This window comes from Rhinatrema bivittatum, chromosome 9 (genome assembly GCF_901001135.1).
Source record: "Rhinatrema bivittatum chromosome 9, aRhiBiv1.1, whole genome shotgun sequence".
Lineage (NCBI taxonomy): Eukaryota > Metazoa > Chordata > Amphibia > Gymnophiona > Rhinatrematidae > Rhinatrema > Rhinatrema bivittatum.
Window position 1 is genome coordinate 182213745 of NC_042623.1, and position 17776 is coordinate 182231520.

General features: G+C 44.4%; 1 protein-coding gene across 1 annotated transcript in view; it reads left to right on the forward strand.

Moving 5' to 3' along the window:
- PSMD1 (proteasome 26S subunit, non-ATPase 1) overlaps positions 1-17776 on the forward strand; it is a 244400-nt gene that overhangs the window by 183230 nt on the left and 43394 nt on the right. Inside the window, 2 exon segments of the mRNA XM_029614980.1 lie at positions 8878-8980; positions 12383-12552. Of these exon segments, the coding sequence (XP_029470840.1) occupies positions 8878-8980; positions 12383-12552 (273 nt within the window).

Below are 17776 nucleotides of genomic sequence, written 5' to 3' on the forward strand. Positions count from 1 at the left end.
CCTTTTTATTTCTGGCTGCCTTTTTCCTACTGAGTAGAAGTTGGCGTGGACAGCGCCAAAAAGCTTTTCCTGAGGAGCAGTAACGAGGATACTAAAACTTTAGGCAGTTGCTATTCTTAATAAGTTTGGTTTGTTCTGACAACTTAATCTTTTTATAGACCCAGCGTCATGAGAACTCGGCCTCATAAAAGTATTGATAGGGCCTACCTTCATCCAACCCTTTGTACTTGTGTGGAGTGTTTCTCAGCCGTGAGATCTGGACGTTATAAACGGAGTCATAGTGAGTTCATAGCCCTTCACTTTACTTTACTGGGTAACATGAAACTGTTTTTATGAAGCTAGAAGGGACCTTTCCTCAGAGGAGGTGAAGAGAGCGCTGCTGTTTTTAGCCATATTTGTACCGTTTTTGACTTTCGGGCTCCATACAAATTGCGTCCTATCTTATCTGTGGCTTAATTGCGTAACCTACTCCTCTTGTCTAGAAAAGAAAATCTACCACTTTATCCTAAAAATAAAACTTCAGAAGAGCTCCTTTACTCCTTTTATTGATTTTTGCCTTCCTTCCTGCCATCGTATACAATGGGTTTTTTGATCTGACCCAACCCTCTGGATCTAATATTTCCTCCTGCATATGAAGCAGCCATGCTCTCCTTACTTCACAGTTCAGATCTATTGAGCAAAATATTTTCGGTGCCAAATAAATGTCTACTCTGAGTGCTCGTATCACTGCTCTTCTGTCTCTGATCTCACTCATGAATCCTGGAATTAGTTCCTGCCTTTATTATGTTTATCTGGGCTGCATATAACCCCCCCAACCCCAGCACGATCCAGAGTGCTCTCGGCATTTTGGCAACTGTCACTTTTTCATTCTGTTGAGAGCATTTCACCCATGAGCTTAGCATAAGATGTGCCAAAATTAACTTGATTCTTTTTTAAATTAGCTGAATAATCCAGCTGCATACAGCATCTGCTAGCTGTTTTTTGGTAATTGTAACCTGAATTTTAATTTTATTTACTTTAAAACTGCCCAGCTTTACACTTGATGGCGTGTAGTACTGGCCCATTTTACTCTCAGAGGTCTGATGAACTCATTGGCACGCTGAGCTGGGTTAGTGATTCACAGCTCAAACTTTTCCTCTGCTTCTGGAGAAGACCCAGCTAATATCAGGAGAGCCTTCCCAGAAATCTGAAGATCATGGCGAGAAACTGAGTGTTTGCTGTTCGCAGTCTTTGTGCAGATAAAGAGCACAGGCTTGATGTGTTTTGTAGACCAAGTACTTTTTGCCTGTGTAGTTGGTAAATGTTCATGGAATAAGGCAGCCCTGAGTTCAAAACAGTAGATTTTTTTTTTTAAATTCAGAATTCTGCCCAGCAGCAAGGACATACAGTAATCTTTAATTGTTACAAATCCTTCCATATGTATCCCACAAAGAAGCCACACATGCACATAAGCCTACCAAACAACAGGTACAAACTTAGGGGTATATTTACTAAACTGGCATAAGCATTTAACGTGTGATATACGTTTATTGTAGTGATATCGTGCAATATTTAACTTAAAAACCACTCTGTATTAAAATGAGCTGCTTTGCATGCATACAATTTGCAAATGCATGCAAAGTGGCTCATCCATAACTAATTTAATGCATAAAGTTAACACATCCTGCTTCAAGTAACACAAACCGCGTTAATTCCCAAAAAGTTAGCTATAACCCAGGAGTTGTCTAACTTTTCTCGAAGGCTCACGACGCTAATGCGCATCCTGAATCCTCTATACTTAAAATTAAAGGGACATGCCGGCCTAAAATAACCCACTCCCACCGGGATCTCCGTAATCCCCCGGCTACCCCTTTCCTCTAGAGGTGGCCCAGCAGGGGAAAAAGTGTGTGTGGGGGAGGGGGAGATAAAATCGCATGGTAACGCCCTGCTCACTCCCTTCCCAAACCGCTCTCCTTTAAAAAGTTCCCCCCTCTTCCATTTGTTCCAAACTCCCTCCCCTCAACATCGAGCACGCCCTCTTGTTGCACAAACCCCCCTCTTTTAAATGTCATTCCTTCTCCCAACCACCTACACACCTAGCCCAGTGGATTATCTGGTAGTCTAGAGCATCCACTAGACTGTGGGCTGGTCACCGCCATCTTTCAAAATGGTGGCAACCAGTCTTTGCCCCTTTCACAGCCCACGGTATTTGTTCTTCCCATTAATTGACCACCTTAGATTGTAAGACTTCCAGGGATAGGGGAAAAACCTACAGTTTCTGTATGTTATCCACTTTCAAGTGCCTGTAAAGTGTACATGCGGTAACATGGAGGTTTTATAATGTATGTCCTTGAGTGATAGACAGCATGCAACAGAGTAGGCATGCCCTTCCTAATGCACTAACGTTTCCTTGTTTTGCACCATATTGTATATGTAGAATTATAGAGTGATAGGACTGGACAGACCCTCAGATAATTCATCCCCTTGCTTACAGGCAGGATCTACTCTACCTAAGTTCTTTCAATAGTTGTTTGATCTTTTCTCAAAGGCGTCTGATGGGAGAGTCTGCCATCTTCCTGGGTAACTAGTACTGGTGTTTGACCATCTTTTCAGTGAAATTTTTCTTCCCATTGTACAGCCTAAATCTCTTCCGGCTGCAATTTAAGCCCATTTACTGCTTGCTCTGTCCTCAGCACAGATGGAAAATGGCTAATTCCTATCCTCTTTATAACTTTGTTTATATATTTGAAGGTTGATACCAAGTTCTGCCTCAGCTCATGTTCTCGGAGGACAAGTAGGATATCTCTTCACACATGGATGACAATCATCCGATGGAGTCTGGCACAGAAAAAGGGAAACTTTGATAAAATGAGAAAAATAGTTAAAAACTGAAAGGTGCAGCTATAAAGCTAAAAAGTGTGCAACAGGTTTGGACACTTGTTTAAAAAAAAAAAAAAATAAATCTTAGAAGCACAGTCCAGATGTATGCCACACATTAAGAAAGATGGAAGGAAGGTCAAACGATTGCCGGCATGGCTAAAAAGTGAGGTGAAATGGGCTATTTTAGCTTAAAGATCTTCATTCAAAAATTGGAAGAAGGATCCATCAGAAAAAAATAGGATAAAGCATAAGCATTGGCAAGTTAAATGTAAGACATTGATAAGACAGGCAAAGAGAGAATTTGAAAAGAAGTTGGCCGTAGGAAAAAAAATTAATAATAAAAACTTTTTAAAATATATGCGAAGCAGAAAGCCTGTGAGGGAGTCAGTTGGGACCATTAGATGATCGAGGGGTTAAAGGGGCCTTTAGAGAAGAAAAGGCCATTGCGAAAAGACTAAATTTCTTTCCTTCAGTGTTTACTGAAGAAGATGTTGGGGAGATACCTGTTCTGGAGAAGGTTTTCATGGGTAATGGTTCAGATGAACTGAACAAAATCACAGTGAACATGGGAGATATGGTAGGCCAGATTAACAAACTGAAGAGTAGTAAATCACCCGAACTGGATGGTATACACCCCAGGATTCTGAAGGAACTAAAAAAAAATGAAATTTCCGACCTATTTCAATTAATTTGTAACCTGTCATTAAAATCATCCATTGTACCTGAAGACTGGAGGATGGCCAATGTAATCCCAATATTTAAAAAGGGCTCCAGGGGCGATCCGGGAAACTGTAGACTGGTGAACCTGACGTCAATGCTAGGAAAAATAATGGAAACTATTATAAAGAATAAAATCACAAAACATTTAGATAGACCTGGTTTGATGGGACACAGCCAGCATGGATTTATCCAAGGGAAGTCTTGTTCACAAATCTCCTACATTTTTTAGAAGGGGTGAATAAACATGTGGTGTATTTGGATTTTCAGAAGGCGTTCGATAAAATCCCCCATGAGAAGCTTCTAAGAAAACTAAAAAGTCATGGGATAGGAGGCGATGTCCTTTTGTGGATTGCAAACTGGTTAAAAGACAGGAAACAGAGAGTAGGATTAAATGGTCAGTTTTCACAATGAAAAAAGGTAAACAGTGTAGTGCCTCAGGGATTTGTACTTGGACCGGTGCTTTTTAATATATTTATAATTATTCTGGAAAGGGGTACGACGAGTGAGGTGATCAAATTTGCAGATGACACAAAATTATGCCGAGACCTTAAATGTCAAGGAGATTGTGATTTATTGCAGGAGGACCTTGTGAGACTGGAAGATTGGACTTCCAAATGGCAGATGAAATTTAATGTGGACAAGTGCAAGGTGATGCATAAAGGGAAAAATAACCCTTGCTGTAGTTACACGATGTTAGGTTCCATATTAGGAGCTACCACCCAGGAAAAAGATTTAGGTGTCATAGTGGATAACACATTGAAATCGTCGGCTCAGTGTGCTGTGGCAGTCAAAAAAGCCTAAGAGAAGTTTTGGAATTATTAGGAAGGGAATAGCAAATAAAACAGTGGATATCATAAAGCCTCTATATCACTCCATGGTGAACCCGCACCTTGAATACTGTGTGCAGTTCTGGTTGTCACATCTCAAAAAAGATATAGTTGCACTGGAGAAAGTGCAGAGAAGGGTGACCAAAATGATAAGGGACATGGAATGGCTCCCTATGAGGAAAGGCTAAAGATGTTAGTTCAGTTTGGAGAGGAGACGACTTGAAGAACTTAATGTAAATCGGTTATTTATTCTCTCAGATAATAGAAGGGACTAGGGGGCACTCCATGAAGTTAGCAAGTAGCTCATTTAAAACAAATCAAAATTCTTGTTCACTCAGTGCATAGTTAAGCTCTGGAATTTTTTTGCCAGAGGATGTGGTTACAGAATTTAGAGTCGCTGAGTTTAAAAAAGGTTTGGATAAGTTGCTAGAGGAACAATCCATAAACTGCTAATAATGAATAAGCAGTAGTAGCTTGAGATCTGTTTAATGTTTGGGTACTTGTGACTTGGATTGGCCACTGTGAAAGTTTCCAGAACTTTCAGCCTCGCTCGGCATGCTAAGGGCTTGCCATTATACCAAGTGGGGGTCCCGTCAGTCTCTCTTTCCGTGAAGCCCGTCGGTTGCAGTTCTTGCTTCTACATTTTCTGAAGCTTTATCTGGGGGGGGGGGGATTTTTGTGCGATTTTCTTCAATGCAGACTTTGTCCACTCTTGCAGTCTCATCCCTCTTGGTTTACCTAGGTAAGGTGTTTCGGCATTTTTCTAAGCTTTCTTTTACTGTATTCCCCTTAGCAGAGGGTGGGGCCTTTGATGTCAGCCAGGCAGCCATCGACCCACTGGTCCATTGAGTTCAGTTTTGTATCCTGTTTATTTTCCTTTATCACATCTAGCGGGTTCCAGCGGTACCCACGATGTGGCAGGACATGTCTGTCCGAGCTGCGTGGCGCTGGAATGTGGTCATTTAGCACACAGGAGGAAAGATGGCCAACCTAACCCTTAATAAGAACTTTATGGTAACTCAGTACAGAAGACCATGAAGTTGAAGGACACTTGTCTTTCATGGCATCTCCCTGCCCCTAGCTGCGTGAGATTGAAAGATACTGGCAGCAGTACTTTTGCAAGGAATTGCACTAGGTATCTGGGGCTGGAAAAGTGTCTCTGCCTATTTTTAAATTATTTCATATTTGGCAAGAGCGGAGGATCCTAGGTCCTGTATGGAGCATCCTTTCTTCCCAGGAAAGCTTCTCCCTTTCCTTCCTTCACGACCCCTGGGCTCTGTGTCTGCTGTGCCCTAGTTGTGTGCTGGCAGACTGCAGGCGCCAGCGTGAACATTAGTAGTTCTGCTGTGCTCCGACTGCCTCACCCGGGCTCTGCTTCCCTGCTCATTTGATTACTGTGTGAATTCCAGATCCCAGGTCACATGGCTCACAATTTTTCTGGCCTTGCAAAAGCTGCCTAGTTGGGTTAGTCGTAACCCAAGCAGAGACATGAGCTTGTGGCCCTGGAAGTTCATTTAATAGCAGCAGAGTGCCCCGTTGTACTAATTTGCCATTTCTTTCCTGTTGAACCTTCTCATGGGTGTTTATGCAATGAGACATAACAAAGAAGGGCTTCATTATACTTCAGGAAAATCATTCAGTAACTCAAAGGTGATCTAATTTGCTTTGCACCTCTGACATCAAACGAAACAAATAAAACAACTGTTACTGATTATAAGAGGGGTTTCGTCCACTTGTTCTGTTTTATAGCTGGGAAGGTCTGTGCATGGGAAACTCCAAAGTCCCTAACTTGTGCTCAGAACCATTTTACAAGAGTTAGGGGTCTCATGCACAAGATGATCATTGATCAATCCTTTTTATCACAGTCTGAATTAGAATATTCACTATAATCTATCTGTTGATCCCAATCTATAAAATGATCTCCGGTAAAGGCATTACCAAGACATTTTTCTGGGCAGGATTTTGACGCAAGACGAGTTGAATGCACGGCTGGAGCATTTCCCACATAATGCCCACAGCATAAAGAAGTTAACTTGGGTAGATGTGGGCACTGCTGCCATCCTGCGAAGTTATCCGCCTCGCACAAAAGCAGTTACCTAGATTTCACTGTGGGGTTAGCTCTTCTGTCAAATGCCTTTTAACCAATCCCTGCCAGCTCTTCCCTGCCCCTGCTCTCGTGGCTCTGTTTTCCTGGTGCTGCAGCCCTTCAGTTCATTAGGTAGGCAGGAGCCTGGTCTTCAGTGAAGGGGTGTGCAGCACCAATCTCCCGATTTGATTGCCTTTAATCAGCAGATGTGCCTCCCAGAGCAAACTTAGGAGCATCTCAGCAGTACAGGCCCTAGAACTGCTCAGCCTATAAAGCACTTTGGGCTGCTGTTTGTGAGACCATTGCCGGTACAATTCAGTGAATGCTTTGCTGATGTGATTCAGCCCTGCAGGTGAATCCCTCTACCATCTTAGAAGTAAAGCCTCTGCACAGCTGCCTTGCAGTGAATAGATCTGTAAAAGCCACTGAGCAGAGCCAAAAGCAGAAGCTTGTGCTATTCCATGCTGCTTAGTGGCTACTCCTGCAGTAATTGTAAGGTGGAAAAATAACCCTTGCTGTAGTTACACAATGTTAGGTTCCATATTAGGAGCTACCACCCAAGAAAGAGATCTAGACGTCATAGTGGATAATACATTGAAATCGTTGGCTCAGTGTGCTGCGGCAGTCAAAAAAGCAAACAGAATGTTGGGAATTATTAGGAAGGGAATGGTTAATAGAACGGAAAATGTCATAATGCCTCTATATCGCTCCATGGTGAGACCGCACCTTGAATACTGTGTACAATTCTGGTCGCCGCATCTCAAAAAAGATATAATTGCGATGGAGAAGGTACAGAGAAGGGCAACCAAAATGATAAAGGGGATGGAACAGCTCCTCTATGAGTAAAGACTAAAGAGGTTAGGACTTTTCAGCTTGGAGAAGAGACGGCTGAGGGGGGATATGATAGAGGTCGTTAAGATCATGAGAGGTCTTGAACGGGTAAATGTGAATCGGTTATGTACACTTTAGAATAATAGAAGAACTAGGGGGCATTCCATGAAGTTAGCAAGTAGCACATTTAAGACTAATCGGAGAAAGTTCTTTTTCACTCAACGCACAATAAAGCTCTGGAATTTGTTGCCAGAGGATGTGGTTAGTGCAGTTAGTGTAGCTGGGTTCAAAAAAGGATTGGATAAGTTCTTGGAGGAGAAGTCCATTAATGGCTATTAATCAAGTTTACTTAGGGAATAGCCACTGCTATTAATTGCATCAGTAGCATGGGATCTTCTTAGTGTTTGGGTACTTGCCAGGTACTTGTGACTTGGATTGGCCACTGTTGGAAACAGGATGCTGGGCTTGATGGACCCTTGGTCTGACCCAGTATGGCAATTTCTTATGTTCTTAATATTTAAAGTTCTAACTCTGCCGTTGAGTCTCAATTGATGTCATTTAGGGCACGGTTGCATTGAACCTAGGTACCTATATTGTGCAGTGCTATACAAGATGTACCTTGTACTGTACTTAGAAGTACTGCTAAAATAGTTATGGTAAAATGTTTTTTGATTCAGCAAATCTCATTTCACAGTGATCTGAACTCTTCTGTCTTTAAGTGTCAGGGGAAACTACTGTGACTTCCGAGGGGGATGAGAGCTAAAGACCGAAAGGAAACCAGACTGGAACCTGGAAGGGTCAGGGGAGGAGGAAATCTTGCTATTTCCAGGGAGTTTTACTGATGAAGAGGGGATGGCATGCAGGGGATGTGCATGCAAGGGACGGGTCTGAATAAGTTAGCTTCCTAACTTCCTAACTTGAAGCAGAGAGCTATGTTGGTTGTGCATTAAGCTTGATACTTCACTTGCAATGCACATCCATCATAGCTCTCTGCTTCAACGGCAGAGAGAATGAAGAAAAGATGATTTATATCAGCATCAACCAACAAGGAATGAATTACATAGTCTGGGTAAACAAATAAGCATGGGTGTAGCTTGCTTGTTACGGTGGCTACTACCCCGAATCAATTAAGCATGATACTTGACTTGGAATAAGTATCCAGAGCAGCTCACTGCTTCAGCAACAGAGGGAATTAAGTAAAGAGGATTTTTATTCAGACAACCAACAATGGCTGAATTGCACATGCAGGGTAAAGAAACGGGAGTAGCTTGCTTATTACGGCGGCTACTACCCCAAACCAATTAGCTAGATACTTCACTTAGATGCAGCTCCAGCACTGCTGTCTGCATCGATGGTGGGGGTGGAAGGGAATTGGAACCAAAAAGTTACCAATAACGGCCCTGACCTCAGCGGTCAGAGTAACAGATAAGTATGAAAACAAATAGGTGTGAAAGTTTGCTGGGCAGACTGGATGGGCCATTTGGTCGTCTTCTGCCGTCACTTCTAAGTTTCTATGTTCTATGTTTCTTTACCTCTGACGTTCTTTCCTGACAGGTCAGCCAGTTCCGACAGCTGTATTCCAAAGTCATCACTGATAAGCACGATGATGTCATGGCCAAATTTGGAGCTATCCTGGCCCAAGGCATTCTGGACGCAGGTAAGGATCGACTTGTTTTAGGGAGCGAGCTGCGTGTTTCTTTCCTGTGGTGTAGGGTACGGGGATGAACACTGCTGACCACTCTGGTACTTGAAGGATTGAGGAGGTGCTCCAACAACCCAGTGAATTGCCAGAACACCAGTTTATTCCTGCAGAATGTGATACAGCAAGGCCATCTATGGCATCTGGAGTCACCTCCATGTACGCAGAGCTGCAGTTTGCTTCATTGACTTAGGCATCTGATTGCATTCTTTCTTTCTAATTCATTAAAATAAAATATTAACAAAAATCTGTTGTGGTGGCCGGGAGTGCAGTTACCTAACTTTTGCCTTTTAAGTGTCCCAAAGGTGGCCACATTTCCTGGGATCTGTTTACACCTGCACACGGGCAGCGCACTGCAAGGAGGGATTCGCTCTTCTTCAGCCATATTGGGGCTGATGCAATAAATGAGCGCAGAAAACGGGAGCTCAGTGTTGGGTGCCCGCTTCCCTAATGCAAGCCCAGCTGTCTCTCCTGGGTGCAGGATTCAATGTTTAAATGAGGGGTGGCACTGCCAAAGAGGCACTAGGGACAGATGTGCACCCCTATGGCCTCCTTGCCAGCGGGTGCCCAGGAGAGAGGTGCCTGTCAGCGGATTAGGGAAACGGACGCTCAATTTTACGAGCGTCCATTTTCCTAACCTGACCACCGGCACTTTAAAAAAAAATTTTTTTTGTAACCTTTTGGTTCCTCCGACTTAATATTGCCAAGCTATTAAGTGAGAGGATGTACAGAAAAGCGGTATTTTCTACTTTTCTGAGCGTAAAAACGTGTGGGTCGGGTGTCTGTGATGAGCGCTATTAATCTGAACTCACGTTTTGGATGTGCTATTGCGCTCAGCTCCGTCGTACACATCCTGCTGTCCTATGGTTGCTATGAGCTGCTGCTGCCTTCCTATTGATTCTTAGCCTTATTCAAAGAATGCTTTTTAACCTCTTAAATTGACTTCTGCAGTTTTATATAAATCTCTTGTCAGCTGTATCAGGGCACAGAAGGGGACGAGTGCAGTGGTGGGCACGGGGAAGGGATTGGGGAGGGGGGTTCCTTGGTACTCCGTGGTGAATCAATTGCTCTTGTGACAATGAAGATCATTTCTGAAGCAGAAATGAAAAATGTTTTCCAGCTTTTGTTGGGCTACTCCACTGTGATTAAGTAGTAATTGATGTACCTGCAGGTTTCTCCCTGGCATCCCAGGGAGAAATGCTGGGCTGGGTGCTGTGGTGGCGGCACTGGTGGCAGCTGCCATATTTTATCTGACGCTTCCTTCCCAGACAGGTTCCGGTATTTGAACTGCTTTGGCTCCTCTCTGGTGCTCTGGAGCTTAGTATTAGGTTTGGCGGGTTAGAGCTATAAGCACTTCTAAAATACTTATGCACTTCCTTCATGAGATCATCAGAATGAATGAGACTTTATGGCTGTACTAGTAAAGCTGATTACTTTCCTGAATAATGCACGAAGAATGTGAGAGAGATGAAACCGGGGGAGGGCTAATGCATTCCTTTAGCTCCCAAACATCGAACAGTGTTTTTTCATTCTGGGTAGTGCAGGAAGAACCTTGAATAAGTCCAACCAAGAAAGGAAGAAAGCCAAAGGCTGATACTTTGAGCAAAAGTTTCTAGTACTAGTGCAGTAAAAAGATCACGGAGTCCCGGAGTGCTATGCTGTTGTGCTTCAGCAGACTCCTTCGCACCACCCTACCAAGGTTCTCTGGTGCTTGCTTGTTCTATAAATTATATATGTTAACATGACTTGCACTAAGCATCCAAACTTGTTCCCTTGAAAAAGCCTTATTTAGGGACCTTGTCGGGACTGGAAAGACCGGACATGTCATACAGTTGAAGACATTTGTGCTTTTGAAGACATCATCTGTAGTGCTGTTTGTATGTGGGATTGAAGAACTTTGGAGATGCCATGGTTTTGAAGACAATATTTGTATGAGAGCTTTAGGATAAGCTGTTCAAAACATTTTTTTAAGATATATCAATCTAGCTAAATGAGGCTTGTCCGACGTGCCACACATGCGCAGTAGAGAGCAGCTCTGCTGCGCATGTGTGGCGCAGAGATCTGAGCGACGTGCTAACGTTGCGCCCCAAAGCAGAGAGATCGGAACAGGGTGTCACAGAGGGGAGGAGGAAAGGGCAGACGAGCCGCCGCTCCAAGAAATGGCTCCTCCGACATGTTAACAGCCTGAGCCTGTCCCTCCGTCGCCGGGGGGGAGGGAGTAGAGACGGCGACGGAGGGACGAGCTCAGGCTGTTAACATGCTGCAGTTTCATCAGCAAATGCCTCTTCCTTTAGCCTGGTCCCTTCCTTAACTTTCCTGGCTGGCACTGAGGAGGAGGAAAGGGCAGAAGAGTTGCCGAGCCATCCGTCTGCTGCCAGGGAAGGGGGAGGGAGTTGAGATGGCCGGAGAAGAGCTAAATCTCGCCTGTTTTAACCGGCACGCAAAGGGCTAACAGCCGGTCCTGTAGAAGAGAAAAAGAGGGAGTGGAGGAGGGCTGAGGGGGAGAGGGAAGGGATTGTGGATGAGGTGAGAGGGGAAGGAAAGGGAAAAGGGTACAAGCTTGCTTATTTCCAGGGGATGGGGTGAGTCAATTGTTCTTTCATTTTATTGATATTGTATTTTAATGCTGTTTTTATAATTGTATTGTTTTTGATTATTGTATTCAGTTGTGTTGTGCACCGTTCTGATCAGCAGGCTGAGTGTACGATATATAAAAGCTGGAAATAAATAAATTTCTGCCATGGCCTTGTCTTCCCTAAGTGCCCCTTTAACCCTTCAATTATCCAACGGTCTGACCGACGTCCTTACAGGCTTAAAAAAGTTTTATTTTGCGTTGTTTGCCTCTACAGCCAACTTCATTTGATGTAACCTAAATGGTATATAGTAGCCCCTAAATAAAAGCTTGTATGCAGTTTATTTTACAGAAGCAGTTATTGGGGTTTCTAGTAAAGGTCTCGCAGATATCCTCCAACTATTTTCTTTGAAATATTAGTTCTTCATTCTTAATCAGAGAAATAGACTTTTACAGTAGATAAGGTCCATCCTGTCTGCCTAGAAAATTATCTAAATGTAGATGCTGGACTACAGAAATTGCTCAAGCTTCTAGTGCCTCAAAATATAGGAAACTGCTAGTCCAGCTGAGTATACAGAGGGATTCCCCAGGAAAATCACCAGGGGAAGCTTCAGATACCCAGGAACTGGACATCCCCATCAGATCACAAAAGTATCCCAGAAATAATCACACCAGGGCATTGATGATATGACTTCAAACCCTAAACTAAAGGTATCCTAGGCATCTATGAGGTGAATGTTTTGGGAGACTGTAGAAATAGCTGTAATGTTTCTATCTTCTCTTCACAGGTGGACACAACGTGACTATCTCCCTGCAGTCGAGGACTGGACACACTCACATGCCATCTGTGGTGGGGGTTCTGGTCTTCACCCAGTTTTGGTTCTGGTTCCCTCTTTCCCACTTTCTGTCGCTGGCTTACACTCCCACGTGTGTCATTGGCCTCAATCAGGATCTGAAGGTGCGTGCTGCTGGGGCAAACAGGAAAACAACAAAGGGGCATTGGGCCTGGGCTTAGAGACACTTCATAAGAAGTCTGAGATGGAGTCATGGTGTTTTCTGTTTCTTGGGTTCACGATGGTTGAGTGATGAGAATGAGAGTCTGAGAGTGAAGGCCACAACAGCATGAGTGAGTGAGCGAGCAAAGAGAACAGCCTGGATAGGTTCAGCGTAGGTTTGTGGTGCGGGAGTAATGCTCAGCCTTTGCACTAATGGGACGTGGGGATCGGGATACCATAATCCCTGATGGGGCTGGATCGTAATCTTTAGTGTGCGCACTGATGAGCGAGCATGTGTTAGGGCTATCCTAGTTTTCACATGCTTCAGCACTGGTGAATCACCACTTTTCCTTTTCTCCCCAACAGCTACAGCATGCTCTCTGTACATGCACGCTGAGACCCTTTATCTTTCTGGGCTTGTCCCGGTCTCTCTCCAATTTTTTAACTTTTTGTCTTGTTCCTTATTGCTGCCTCATTATTTCTTCAGATTTTTTTTTTAACTGCCATCTTGGCAGCTCTTCAACCAGGACTTTTCAGATCTACTAAAAAAAAAAAAAATTGAGTATGGAGAAATCAGACAGAGGGGAGTAATGGGCAGGAGCAGGTAGCTGTGAATAATGGACAGGAGCAAGGAAAGCAGGAAGCATAAACATAGGTAGATGCAGAGGTGAGTAACAAGAAGGAGCAGGATGTGCAGCTGAGTAACAGGCACGAGCATGGAAAGCAGAAAGCGCAGAAGTAACAGGCAGGGTGGTAGCAAGGAACAAGGACAGGTGACTAACAGGCAGGGAAAATACTCTGAGAACTGATTTTACTGGGCAGGCCGTAGCATATCGGAAGCTAGTAGGACTCTGATAGGGAAAAGAATCTAGACATTTGGCACATTTTATGCAAGATTTCAAGAACAGAAAGGTGTACACGTATATCTGTTCCATAATATTTTTGTTTTTACAACGTGGGCTGAACATGGAGTGGTGCCAGAAGTGGAAAAGTATTTGTTTATCCTAATATCATATTCTGTCTCCTTGGTTCTTTGTCAAAAAGCAGGCACGAATTAACCATAGCACATAGGTGAAAACATTTGATGTTGCCAGCATGGATTCATAGAAACACGATGGCAGAAGACCATATGGCCCATCTAGTCTGCCCACCCATCCAAATCTTTGTAGGCCTTAAATTTCTATCACTCACTCGGAGAACCCCTGTATTTATCCCCTGCTTTCTTAAATTCAGATACTGTTTTTGTTTTCACCACCTCCAGTGGGGGGGAGGCTGCTCTATGAACCCACTGCCCTCTCTGTAAAGAAATAGTTCCTAACATTACTCCTGATTCTAACCTCATCCCCTGATCCTTTGCGTTCTAAGAGCTCAGTAAAAGTCTTACTGAACATGCAGGGAGTTCTCTTTACACGCACGCTGAGACCCTTCGTCTTTCTGGGCTTGTCCCAGTCTCTCTCCAATTTTTCAACTTTTTGTCTTGTGCCTTATTGCTTCCTCGTTATTTCTTCAGGTTTTTTTTACTGCCATCTTGGCAGCTTTTCAAACAGGACTTTTCAGATCTACTAACAAAAAAAAAAGAAAAGAAAGATGAGTATGGAGAAATCAGACAAAAAAGCCCATGCTCAGTGACTTTAAGGCCTCTGTCTGTGGGTGTTTGATGCCCATTATGGATATGCACACCATCTGCTATCACTGCCTGGGCCCAAACTGACTCCTCCAACTGCTGTGGTTGGATGTTCTCTAGGCTGAACAGTGAAGCTGCTCCTCATCTAGGTGTGAAGCATGTTGGGCTCTTGACACAGGAAGTCGAGGTGGGAATACACCCCATCTCAGTCCTGCAAGCATGGGAAAGTTCACCCCCTACTCAGTCGTACTGGTTCTCAGATCTGCCTCGGATCATGGATTAAGTGTGGCGCGGAGGTCTGCGGTGCTGGATGAGGTGGTGAGAGCACTCAAATGGTGTGATGGGACCCCCTTTGGGGCCTTCTCCTTCGGAGCTGAAGAAAAAGCCATTGGCGTGGAGCTCCACCAGAAATAGCTTTGTTGGCATAGGCCCTGTCATCCTTCATGGCATAGAAGATTTCCATGGTACTGAGACATTTGTTTTACATGGATCAGCGCTGCTGTCCATGTCTTCAGAGCGAAGCTTACACTAAAGAATGGTCAACCCACTTGGTGCAGCATGCCGAGGTGGTATTGGTTGTATTGGAGTGGAGTGCTTCAGTGCATAATTCCAGGAGTCCTACCATTGAGGCTAAGGTGTGGCAGGAGGTGCAGCCAAAGCTTTCCATGGACCAGGGCACTGCTCAGAAAGTGACATTGCAACCAGCACAAAACATCTCGTAGGTGGCTACAGCAAAGGCACTTACCACAGCATGGAGTTTCATCATAACTCTACAGACCTGGGCCACTTTTATAGGAGTCAAATGGCTCACATGACTGCGAGTGGCCTCAGAACATGAATGATCATCTTGCGGATGTGCCCTGCATAGGGGATAATTTATGCAGTGATAAAGTTCAAGAGATAGTGGCTCTGATTAAGAATATCACCCCACCTTGCAATTGCTATCAGTTGAAGCAGGGGACCAACCAGACCCTGCTGAATGCTAGTATTTTCACTACAACTGTTCATTATTTCAAAGATGTTCTTTCTGCTCTTTTCAGTATCATTAAGCTCCTTCCACACTTCATCAGCAACAGCAGTCTTCCCATGGTTGACAGAGAGAGAGGCATCAGCCAAAGGTGTTCAGCAGTAGACATAGCCTAAGCCTGAGATCAATTCTGAAGGGTAGCAAGTATGAGCCCTTTCTGCTGCAGCCTAGTTGACGCAACCTTGAGGGTGAACCCACAGGCCTATGCTGGCAGCTGGTGAATGTTCCAGTAGTGGGACAGTCAGGAGCTTCACTTTTACCCGCCACTTCCTTCACAGGTTAAGCCTTTGGGTTCTGGCTGCTGGCAGGACTTAGGCGAGTCCCTAGAATGGTGGCGATAATTAAAGTCCAAAAGCACAACTGAGTCAGGGCAGGCAGCAGACTAACGGAATCAGAGACAGGCCAAGGTCAGGTCCAGGCAAAGGGGGTCAGATACAGGCGGCAGGCAATTGGGACAGGTCCAGGTGGCAGGTAATCATGGTCTGGTGCAAGCAAGAGGTCAAGATATGGAAAGTCAGGCAAGGCAGGAAGACAAGGGTGGACAAGGCAAGGCTGGATGAGGCACAGGAACACAGGAATCAGGACCACTAGGCAACACGCGCACTGCAAGGCAGAAGACCCGTTGCTAAGGCAAGGAAGAGAAGAGTGGTTGGGCCTTAAATAGAGCGCGAGGTGAAGCATCACTAGGCGCCATGAAGCAACTTTCCTGCTGCGGGGCCTTTAAGGTGTACGTGGTTGTGCACACATGTGTCCCTACCATGCGGCAATCTTCAGTGGCATCTGGGCCCTCGGCGTACACAGGGTAAGTGCAGCCAGTCAAGGGACCTGCCCGCAACTGGCCAAATGTAACACCAGATTTTGAAAATTTTGAGATTTGCTTCCTTCAGTGGGTGGAAGGGTTCAGCTCTTCCTTCCAATGGCTTGTATCACCAAAGACCAGGGGTCCTAAAAACTGTCATGTATGGCTACCACTTATGCTTCTGTTGCCTTATTCCAACTCAAAAGTACTTCAGTCTTTGGTTCAGACTCTTTTCGGTCTGCCTGACTGCAACTGAAAATAGTCCTTTGGCAGAAAGTGATATTTCCTGATCCCCCAAGAAGTCAAGGGAATTTAGATCCATATTGGACTTGCAGTCATTGAACAAGTTGTTGGTGCAGGAGAAGTTCAAGATGAACTCCCTCCAGATGATTCCCCATACACCCCGCTCATTGGAAGCTCCTCAGTTTTAGAGAAAAGGATACACTATCAATACAAGATGCTCCCCTTCAGACTTTTTGCAGCCCCGAGGGTGTTTACAATATGTTTTGTGGTAATGGTGACACAGCTTCATCAGCAGGGAATATGCATGTCCCCATACCTAGGATGATTGTCTGGTGACAAGTCTTATCCCATCAGGAGTTGAAGAACATACAGCTCCTCCAGTCCCTGGGATTCTTGGTCAACTTTGCCAAGACAAACCTGGTTCTGGCTCAAAGAATTTAGTTCATAGGATCCTGGAGAAGTTCATTTCAGGAGAAAATGTTTCTCCCTGTCGAAAGAACCAAATTGCTGAGGGACTCCGTAAGGTCTCTCCTTAAATAGGACTGAATGTCAGCAAGGTCGGTCCTGGTCCTCTTCAGATGCATGGCTGCTGCGGTGCATGTGATGCCTGTGACTCATCTGCATATGCGGTGCCTTCAGTGAGACCTTCAGAACCAATGGGATCGAACTTACCGGCTTTTAGGCTACCAAGTTTTAGTGACTCCTAGAGTGAGAGCATCGTTTCATTGGTGGATAGATCTGGAAGTTCTAAACGTGGGCCCCTCACTGCACGTTCTACCGCATCAAGTGACTCTGTCTACCAAAACCTCCAGCCAGGGTTGGGGGTGCACATTGGTGCAGCATGGACCAAAGGATCATGATTGCCAAAGAAAATCAAATGTGAAAGTATCCAAAAATTTTCAGGTATTTTCGGAGGAGGCTACTTTTTGCTTCATTCCATTTAGAATGAACCAAAAGTGACCTCATTTGTTGACATTTTGGCGTTTGTTACAAACAAATTCACATTCCTGTTCCTCTCTATAGCCTTCAACTTGGCACCCATGCACAATGGCTAATTCATGTCGCTTGATGGCAAAAACAAGTTTGCTTGTGTGTAAACGAGGCTTTCCATAGATAGCAGGCTGGAATAGCAATTCTTAATTCCACCTGCCTTCCTAGAGAGGCGGCTAACTTGCTAAAGTGAAAGAGACTGAGAGGCTCATTATGCAGCATGCTCAGTAAAGTCTCAGAGCTGGTTCCGTGTCGGTGCTATTGGGTATCACCCATGCATAATACATAATTCATCTTACCGGATAGAGAACACACTGTTTACAGGTAAGCAAATTTGCTTTCCACTGGGCTCTGTAGAATGTGGGAAACCCTTTTCTGCTTATGTACAGTCTTTTGAATAAAAAGTTAAAACCCTCTCTTCAAAACAAAAAAAAAGGATCTAAAAAGTAGAGAAATCAGTGGTGAAACACTGCTGCCTGTCTGCATAGAACTCTGCACTACTGA